This window comes from Mastomys coucha, unplaced genomic scaffold (genome assembly GCF_008632895.1).
Source record: "Mastomys coucha isolate ucsf_1 unplaced genomic scaffold, UCSF_Mcou_1 pScaffold7, whole genome shotgun sequence".
NCBI lineage: Eukaryota > Metazoa > Chordata > Mammalia > Rodentia > Muridae > Mastomys > Mastomys coucha.
In genome coordinates this window covers 31,193,637-31,203,435 of record NW_022196913.1, presented here as the reverse complement: position 1 = coordinate 31,203,435, position 9,799 = coordinate 31,193,637, and the positions used below count along the sequence as shown (strand labels likewise).

Here is a 9,799-nt window from a genome sequence, read left to right as displayed (position 1 = left end):
CAGTGACCAATTTCATGAGAGTGAAAATTGTCATTTGATTTAGATTCTGTAGGAATAATAGGAAAAATTTAAGAAAGTCTCCTAAAGTATGGTTTGTTCTCCATAAAGTACCAGCAATTTCCTCCCAAGACAAAGTTGATTAATTAAATATAGATGGAAAATGCTGTTCTACTTAATTTTCTATAATCTGTAATAATTCTGTCTGAACCTCAGTTTCTTCACCCATTATATTGCTTAAAATGATTAATGTAAAGATGAGTGTCCAGAGAAAAATTGTTAAAGCCAATTTTTAAAAAATATTTAGGGATACTGTCATAGCCTCTCAGGAGACAGCTATACCATGCTCCTGTCATCCAGCATTTGCTGGCATCCACAATAGTGTCTAGATTTTATGATTGAATATGGGAAGGATTCCCAGGTGGAACAGTCTCTGAATTGCCCTTCCTTTAGTCTCTGCTCCATAGTTAGTCTCTACAACTCCTTTAATGGGTATTTGATTCCCCCTTTTAAGAAGCAACTAATATCCACACTTTGGTCTTCTTTCTTGAGTTTCTTGTAGTTTGTGGATAGTACTTTGTGTATTCCTATCTTCTGGGCTAATATCCACTTACCAGAGAATGCATACCATGTGTGTTCTTTTGTGATAGTGTTACCTCACTCAGGATGATATTCTCAGATCCATCCATTTCCACAAGAATTTTATAAATTGGTTGTTTTTAATAGCTGAGTAGTACTCCATTGTGTAGATGTACCACATTTTTTGTATCCATTCCTTTGTTGAGGGGCATCTGGGTTGTTTCCAGTTTCTGGCTATTATAAATAAGGCTGCTATAAACATAGTGGAGCATATGTCCTTATTACAAGTTGGAGTATGTTCTGGGTATATGCCCAGGAGTAGTATAGCTGGGTCCTCTGGTAGTACTATTTTCAATTTCCAGAGGAACCACCAAACTGATTTCCAGAGTGGTTGGGGCTCACAGCCATCCATTGGACTGAGCATAGTGTCTCCAATGAAGAAGCTATAGAAAGGACCCAAGGAGCTGAAGGGTTTATAGCCTCTTAGGACAAATGACAATATGAACTAACTTGTACCCTCAAAGCTCCCAGGGACTAAAACACCAACCAAAGAATACACATGGTGGGACTAATGGTTCCAGAGGCATATGTATAGCAGTGGATGGCCAAGTTGGTCATAAATGGGAGGAGAGGCCCTTGGCCCTATGAAGGGTCTATGCCCCAGTGTAGGGGAATACCAGAGCCAGTAAGCAGGAAGTGGTGGGGTGGTGAGCAGGGGAAGGGGGGAGGGAAAATAGGGTTTGTTTTAGTTTTTGTTATTTTATTTTATTTTATTTCATTTTGTTTTATTTTATTTATTGGAGGGGAACCTGGGAAAGGAGATATTATAAATAAACAAAACATCCAAATAATATTTAGGGATAATATCTGTTTGTATCCCACCAATTTCAGATTGCTTAGCTGACAGTGTACTCTCTAGATGCAACTCAGTTCTATAGCACTTGGTTTATTCATTGCTATAGTGGAAAATTCTGTCACAGAAATGACCCAGTTTTCTATCTTTTTGGTAGAATAGATGAACTTGTTACTAGTGACTTCTTTCTTCCATTTTAAAAATCTTAGCCTATATTAACTTTCTGGTTTAATCTACTTTTCTATAGGCATTATTTGTAAGACTTGAGCCTGCAATTTTCAACAAAATTTGATGATGTGATGATGATATGATGATAATGACATTCATGAAAGATTTTCTATTAAATTAACAAAGAAAACCTTGACAGAAAGCCTTTATAGACTTTGACATTTTTTAAAACGTTTGTTTTTATTATATATGAAGAGACCAATTGTAGCCAAGCGTGTACTGAAAGCTGTAATGCAAACAGAACTTTTGAAGAACCAGACTGTTAAGGCCCATCTCAGAAGTACATGGAATGAATGTGGGCTTAGCAGTTGTTCTTATGGACAATTTGGCACCTCAGGAACTTGAGATAATTGTCAACCTTGTGGGAATCCCTGCGCAGGCACCGAATGTTGTTATAAAAAGCCAAGTCTTTGGATTCTTCATCAACTCCCTGCAGGGATGGAACTTGTGACCAAACAAAGTAGATCTCGTTTCCTTTGGCTTCAGGATAAGCCTAATTAGAAAAATAAATAATTCCAATTCATATATGAGCATTTTTGCATCCTTATTTCTTGTAATTGCAAAATTCATATTTTGGGGAAAGAACAATGTAAAATTTCAGCAAAACTCATGTATATTAGGTATATATAAGTAGGGTACAGCAAGTCCATTAGCCATCTGAAAGCTTAAACTAATGTATATAGATATGTTTCTGAGTAAAGTTTATTCTTGTCTGTGGAAACAGATAGCTAACCAGATCCTAGCCTTTTACCAAGGTATCGCTGAAGATGCAGTGCTTGGTTTCTTACTTAAGGTGTTTATCTTGTCACAAAGAAGAATATTTCAAGGTTTGGTCCTCACTGTAGAAATCAGCTTTTTCATGAGTCAAAAGCACTGAACTTTCAGGGAACTGCTCACCTGGCTAATTATCTTCTCAACCCCCTCGAGAAGCCGCTTGTTTTGTTCCTCAATCTCTTTGGCTCTTGATACGATAGTCTCAGGGGCTTCATGAATACCCCCTATTCCAGTTATTAGTTGATACAGAGGGTCATTCCAGGAGTGCACCAAACTGAGAATCAGGTTCAGAAGAACTTCCGGCTAATCCACCATGTTGAAGAATAATTAAAGCAAGTAAAATACAACAGAGTTAGTTAGATGTCGGTTTTGCTCATAGAGGCTGAAGAAAATATTATTTTCATAACTATGTGTGTATTAATATAGTATTAGTCCACAATATTATAGAAATGTCAAACATCTATTAGTATATATTTTGAAAGAGTAAAACGGAAAATATCTTGTTTATATTACTACATTTCTTTCCATATTTGTATATGTGTGTCTCTCTGTGTCTGTGTGTACATATTTACGAGTATGCATGGTTATTCTTTAAGAGTCTAGAAAACAACCTTTGGTGTCATTGCTCAGAAGCAGTCCACCTTGTATTATGAGATGTGATATTTCTTTGACCTGGGACTTTCCCAGTAGCCTAGAATGACTGGCTAGACTGTGCTCACATTTCCTGTGCTGAGATTAGAAGTATGCACCCCTATGGGCTGGTTTTCTGTTGTTTTTGTTTTTGTTTTTGTTTTGATTTGTTTTGTTTATCTGATCTAGAACAGAGATACTTATCACTTCTCAACCTTTTGTTGAAATCAAGTGCAGAGCAAAAGATCTACCTGCTTGTGCCTACTGAGTGCTAGGATATAAAGCATGTACCACCATGTCTGGCTACATTCATGCTTAGTTTGTTAAAGTAAGTTTTTGGCATCAAATTTAGATCCTACTTACTTGAAAATGCTTAATTGACTTAAATCTTCATACCCTTTAAATGACTATTTTTTTCTCTAAAATATCAAATTCTTTGTGTTTTGATTAAGCTCTAGAAATCTACCACCAGCCTTCATAGTCTGATCAGCTTCTTCTATTACTTTGAATGTTCATAACAAAGCAAAATGTTGGTGGCACTCAGTGGGTATTATAACTTAGTGGATTCCAAGAGTCCCTTGGGAAAGATAAACACCACCGTTGTCAGTGACTAGTGACCCAAATCATTTCACACTAGAGAATAAGATGGATCATTATAAGAGTATGTTACTTTCATCTTCTTTTAGAATGTTAAAGGAAAGATACTATAAAAAAGAGTATATAGAATGTGCTATTGGCAGTGTACATGTCTTGGTTTCCATATCCTCTAGGAGCATGGCTCATTGGTTGTATGTACAGTTGAAGAACAATAACACAGCACTGTGCTTAAATACATGCATGAATGTAAACCACAGTACAGTTTTAACCTACAAGTGGCTTTTTGCTCACTATCAAAATATTCATAAAACTCATCCCTGATTTGAAATACCAACTGTACAGATGGCTCTTATCTACTCAAATGCAAATGAAAATGAGGAGTAGAGAGCAATTCAAGAGATATTAAAATGGAAAAGTATAAAAGCTTTGAGGGGGAAAGTAGGGGCCAAATCGTAATGACAACATAGCTTCCTGGGAGCATAATAGCACATGCAGAAGAGTAAGATCTTCAGTTAGAGGAAGGCACAACTGCTTGCCTACTAGCATTGAAACACATAGAAATTTAGAGTCACCTTCTAGAATCCATGTTCTTTATCTCAACAAGTGAAATAATAATATATTGCAACATGGAATTCTTGAGAGGATGAACTGCAGAAATATCGTTAGTGGTTTTGTGGATTTCCTATCATTAGAGTACTTTTCACTGGATATTTTCTCTTGGTCCTCAGCTTGTTATTTCATTTTTTCTTCTATTTATACTATAATATTAATGAGGATAGCAGGAATGTAGAACTGAGATGTGACAAATTAAATAGAGAACATAATGGAGATATACACATTTTGCAGATATATATATGTATATTATATTAATATATAATTATATATGTATATATCATAAATTATAAAATATAAAAATATATATTATGTAGTGTATAAGCATATATATGTGTATGTATACATATATATATTTATATTGACTGATTGATTGATTAAAGATATATATCACTAGTGTCAATCAAGTGGACCAAACCATTTTTGCCTTCTCTATAACATAATCCTCTTGTGTATATATTTTTGTATATATTTACATTGAGATTGGCTATGGCATGGTTTATAAAAGTTAATAATTAAACCTGCTATAACATTAAAACATTATTATCATATGAGACCCCAGTTACTCCTGTGAAAAAAACAATAAAGCAACTTTTCAAATACTTTTTGGCAAGGGAACTTTCAATATAAGATATAGAATAAAGCAAAGGATTCTGGGAAGAATGTAGATGTAGGTAAGTAAGAAAGAGCACAACTAGGAGAACTTGGAAGCTAAGGAGTGATGTGCAGTGGTCAGTAATGGAGACTACCAGTGGAGGAGTTCCCAGAATGTAGAACAAATACAACTAAGTTGGCATTTCTTACATATGCACTTCTTTTATATTTCCTACAAATATGAATGCCAATTTATTCATGATCATGGAATTCAGCTCAAAGTTTCCTACAGGATAACATATGAAATGGCATCTTCATGGACAGTTTATGGCTCAGCTACAATGATATTAAGTATTTCTTTTTTTTCTTAGTCCACTCTACAATGTGTATTTGTTTTAGCAAATCACTGTCTCCCCTCTCTTTTATCTTTGCATGGGCGATTACTATAGCTATCTCAGTTGTCTAATAATATTGAATACACCAAAACCCTTGAACTGACTTAATTATGTCAGGAAGAAAATGGGGTGAGGACTCACAGGGATTTTGAGGGCTTGTTCCTTATCTTCAGGAGTTGCCAGGGAAGAAGTGGGGCAATCACTGATGGCCTTGGCAATAAAGTCACGGTCTTGGACATACAGTTTATCCTAGAAATTTTATAGAAATTTCATTAACAAAGTCTGGAATTAAAAACACATATAACCAGAATATTAATGCATTTAATAGATATTTAATTTAAATTTAACAAGACACTTAAAATTAAGGAATTAAGTAACCCTTTTCTACTTATTTCACAGCCTAGTGTGTATATTTTTATTTCCTTGTCTTGTCTTTTTTTTATAAATTACTATTTGGAAAGTAAAGACTAAAAATACCTAAAATATAAAAATCTCCTTTACATGTCATTTCTCATATTGGAGGCAAATGCCATAGCATATGTTATTTTTGTTTACTTATTTATTGTTCCTATAGTTTAAGATTGATATGATTCCTTCATTTAAGCATTTTTCAGTATGTGGATTGTGACTAAGTAAACTGTAAAACACCAGACATACATATTTGAAAAATATTAAACAGTGAACAATTAAAATAGGAAAGCTATTTAGTATATAAATTATAGTTACTATTAAGTCATTTTAATAACTTTCTAAATTTTTTATTTTTCTTTTATCATTCATTGAACTTTACTTTCTTGGTAATGTGGGGTTTTTTGTTTTATTTTGCTCAATTAGCTAATTTATTTATTTACTTTTTATCCTCACTGCAGTTTCTCTTCCGTCCTGTCTCACCCACCCCATCCATTCTTCCTTTCTTTCTCTTGATGAAAGGCCTCTCATGGATATAAGCCAGCCTTGGCATATCAAGTTGCAGTAATGATACTATAAGAGGCAGCCCAGTTAGGGGAAAAGGTTTCAAAGGCAGGCAGCAGAGTCAAAGACAACCTCTGTTGCACTAGTTAGGTGTCTACATGAGTAACAAGCTACACAACTGTTATATAAGTTTAAAGGACATAGGTCTATCTCATACATGCTCCCTGGTTGGAACTTGTATAAAGTATTATTATAAATTAAAACTTAATAAAAAGTCTGAAAATTTAGAAGTATTTCTAAGAAGATTTCAAAAGTGAATTATGACCAGTCAATAATTGAAAGAGATGTTAGTGAGTAAAGAGAACATTAAAAATTCATATTTAGTGTAAGTGATGAACCACTTTTTGGATATACACTGATGTACTGAAGTTCTCTCTGACCAATGCCTTGTGGATTAACTCAAAGAAATCAGATAAGTTCTCTGAACAGCCAGGTTCAACAAGAAAGGAGCTTTCTCTGCTTCTGAACCAGGCTTCCTACTTGAACTGAAACCATGCTAAGAAAGTTTTAACAAATGACTCCTAACATTGGTGGCTGTCTGAGCAGTGATTATTTTTTATACCCACCACCCCGTAGCTTCAGTGTAGGTTAATTCTAGCCCATCCACAGAGTACACTCCTTCCATGCTGCTCCCCTTCACTGGGCATTTGCAGAGCACTACATGAAAAAGTCCCCTAGAGCCTGGACCCACACATGCAAAACTGTGAAGACTTCTGACACTACATCGAGGACCACACACACATCATGTTTACATTTAGAAATACAAATTACAAAATATTGAGGGTCACTTCACTTTTGAAAATCTGTACGACTTTATGAAATTGTTCCGTTCTTGTTCCAACTTTTGTAAGCCAGTGTTTCTTTTTCCCATGAAGATATAGTGTTCTGAACTTCAGATCATTGTTTAACTGTAACACAACAGAATTGTGTCAAAGAGACCCTTTTCAAAGGATGCCAGAAATGAGTGAAGTACTTACGAATTCAACGAACATATCTGTATAGAGAGTATGGATGTAGTGAGAAAGCATGACCACACGGTCAAACAGCTCCGGGAGAGGTGTCTGGCAGTCGCCACCAGGACAGATTGACAGGGGCTGCACATTTTGGCAGAACAGCAGGTTTGACATCATCAGCAGGAGGAGTGATCCTGCTAAAGAAATGCAAGAACCGGTGTGTGATGATCTACTCAGCTGAAGAGAAACTTTATCTGTCCCCAGCACCTTACATGTATGCATGCATTTGTGGTGAAGGAAGAGTCAACACTCTACACATTGTGTTTACCCGATATTAACATTTTCACAGATATGTGGTTTGAGGAGTGTAGCTTTTGTCATTTTGCACTTTTCTCAGAAGTGCTTGTTCATTTTGCAAACATTCTGAGTATAAATTAATCTGAGCTAGTGTATTAAGTTACTGTTTTAAGACAATTTCATGTCATGGTAGTTTCTTCTGGTGTTGAGTAGTCACATTCTCTGAGAATTTTTAATATTTAATTCAAAATTAATCACAAAATTATTATACAGCACTGCTAAATACCTCACTGGCTGAAAATTTTAAATGTTATTGGGATATATTTCTGGAAAAAATACTTTAATTTTCCCAACACACACTTTAAATATATTTATGTAATATGATTTATATAAATATATATTCATATTTTGGGAGACTTTATAGCTTATCTACAAGTGGGAAAGAAGTATGCTTTCAGGATAATGGTACTATAGCAGTAGTTTTTACATTTCATAGCTGTATAGATATTTTCTAACCCTGAGTACATTTATGTCAACATTTGTCATCTGAGAGGTTTTCAGCTTAAAATGAGATTAAAAATCAAAGAGGGGCTTTCTCATACATGTCAGGAATAAATTTGTGTTGCTATCAATTCTTTTGTTTTTTCAAATGTTACCAAGAAAGTAAAGACAATTAGTTGATACCAGCCTCTTTATTATCCCCTTCTATTGAAATCTCACTTCTATTCAAACAAATTCTCAAAACAGGATAAACCAGACCCCTGCTATCATTATCTACATTATGCCCTCTTTTGCTGAAGATTTTGTAACATTTATTAGAACTGACTAACTCATAGTGAGACCTGGCAACACGAAAATGTTTCTTGCTTCCTTCTAAAATTGTGACGAATAGACCCAAGGTTCTTGTTCTCTGTGTCAGTCCAAGTTCCCAGTCTCTGCAACATCAACTTTGTGACCTGGATTGCTTCTTGTTTTCAGGCTCAGTTTGCAGTAGTCGGGGTTTCAGAGTTCCATGGTTTCTACCCATTAGCTACCGGTAGGTGCTTCCTTTTCCTTCCTTTCTTCTATTATGCCATTACTATTTACCTCTGGATATCTCTAGATGGGTCACATCACTGAAGGGTGTCTTCCCAGCTAGAGAGCCACTGATCTCATAGTCTGCTAGGCTTAAGTATGAATAATTTCTAAGTCAATGAATAGGCTATTATTTTTTTTTTTTTTTGGTTTTTTTTTCGAGACAGGGTTTCTCTGTATAGCCCTGGCTGTCCTGGAACTCACTCTGTAGACCAGGCTGGCCTCGAACTCAGAAATCCGCCTGCCTCTGCCTCCCAAGTGCTGGGATTAAAGGCGTGCGCCACCACCGCCCGGCTAGGCTATTATTTTAAACTCCATTCTTAACTCACAGACTGGATCTCTGACACTGACCTCAGCATGGGTAGTGAGTCTTAGCTGGAGTACAAGATGAGTGTCCCATGATGTTCCCATCTCCTTCTGTGGAATAGCAGCAACCCCATCACCCTTGCCCTAAGTCAGTTATTTTTGTATTTTCCTTATCTACTAATATCAATAAGGAACAAAGTTATTTTGGACAACATCACAGTTGTCTTGGGTCTGTGTTGATGGTTCTGGTCATGCCATGTCTGGAGAAAGGCAATTATTCTCCATACGGCTTTGAAGGTGAAACCTGCATTAGGTAAAATTTCAGAGTAGATACCCCTGTGTCATATCAGGAATACTAGGAAGCCACATATTCACTCAGCTGCAGCACATACCTTTCCGGGCTGACCCCTGGCCGTTCATGGTCATGGTGACTGCTGGGAACACACTTCACCAAGATGGCCCGAGAGAACTACGGCTTTCTCATCTGCAGACACAGGCTTTATAAACCTTTGACATCTTCATGAATATATATAATCAGGCATTCTCTTCCCCTCCCAATCATCTATTTCCGTCATTAAGATAGCCCCCATAATTTTAAACATCAAATGGTATTTTATTTCTTATTCATATTCAGGAAGACATTGGCTAGAAATGAAGGATTTTGATTAATTACAGCAAAAGGAAATGAGAGAAATGCTGAGGCTGAGACCTTAAATCTAGTTTGAGCTAGAGAATCAATAAAACTTATAGTCGGTAATTCCTTCCAAATTACCCCCATTTCTTCACAGAATCTGCAATATGTACCATGGCTTTTAACTTAGGAAATAGCTTCAAACATTGCTAGTTATAATTTTTTATTCAATTTTTTATTCAAGATTATTATTGAGTGAATTAAAAGCTTCAAAATGTATACACTAAATGCAAAGGCATGTGGATGT

General features: G+C 35.7%; 1 protein-coding gene across 2 annotated transcripts; it reads right to left on the bottom strand.

The window, feature by feature from the left end:
• Nucleotides 1-1,807: 1,807 nt before the first annotated feature.
• Prl (prolactin) lies at nucleotides 1,808-9,341 on the bottom strand. Of its 2 annotated transcripts, none has more exons than XM_031358536.1 (5): nucleotides 9,254-9,341; nucleotides 7,209-7,378; nucleotides 5,401-5,508; nucleotides 2,555-2,734; nucleotides 1,808-2,150 (listed from the first exon to the last, which is right to left on the bottom strand). In XM_031358536.1, the coding sequence occupies exons 1-5, from the start codon at nucleotides 9,285-9,287 to the stop codon at nucleotides 1,959-1,961; spliced, it is 684 nt and encodes a 227-aa protein (XP_031214396.1). In that variant the 5' UTR covers nucleotides 9,288-9,341; the 3' UTR covers nucleotides 1,808-1,958. The 2 variants fall into 2 exon arrangements, with proteins under 2 accessions (XP_031214396.1, XP_031214395.1); XM_031358535.1 differs by having other exon boundaries at nucleotides 1,831-2,150; nucleotides 7,209-7,381.
• Between the last annotated feature and the right edge of the window lie 458 nt (nucleotides 9,342-9,799).

Coding starts and splice junctions, on each gene's coding strand:
- Prl (XM_031358535.1), bottom strand. CDS start 9,287: ATGACCATGAACGGCCAGGGGTCAGCCCGGAAAG. Junction 7,382..9,253: donor CCAGGGGTCAGCCCGGAAAG/GTATGTGCTGCA, acceptor GCATTTCTTTAG/CAGGATCACTCCTCCTGCTG. Junction 5,509..7,208: donor CAGATATGTTCGTTGAATTC/GTAAGTACTTCA, acceptor TAAAATTTCTAG/GATAAACTGTATGTCCAAGA.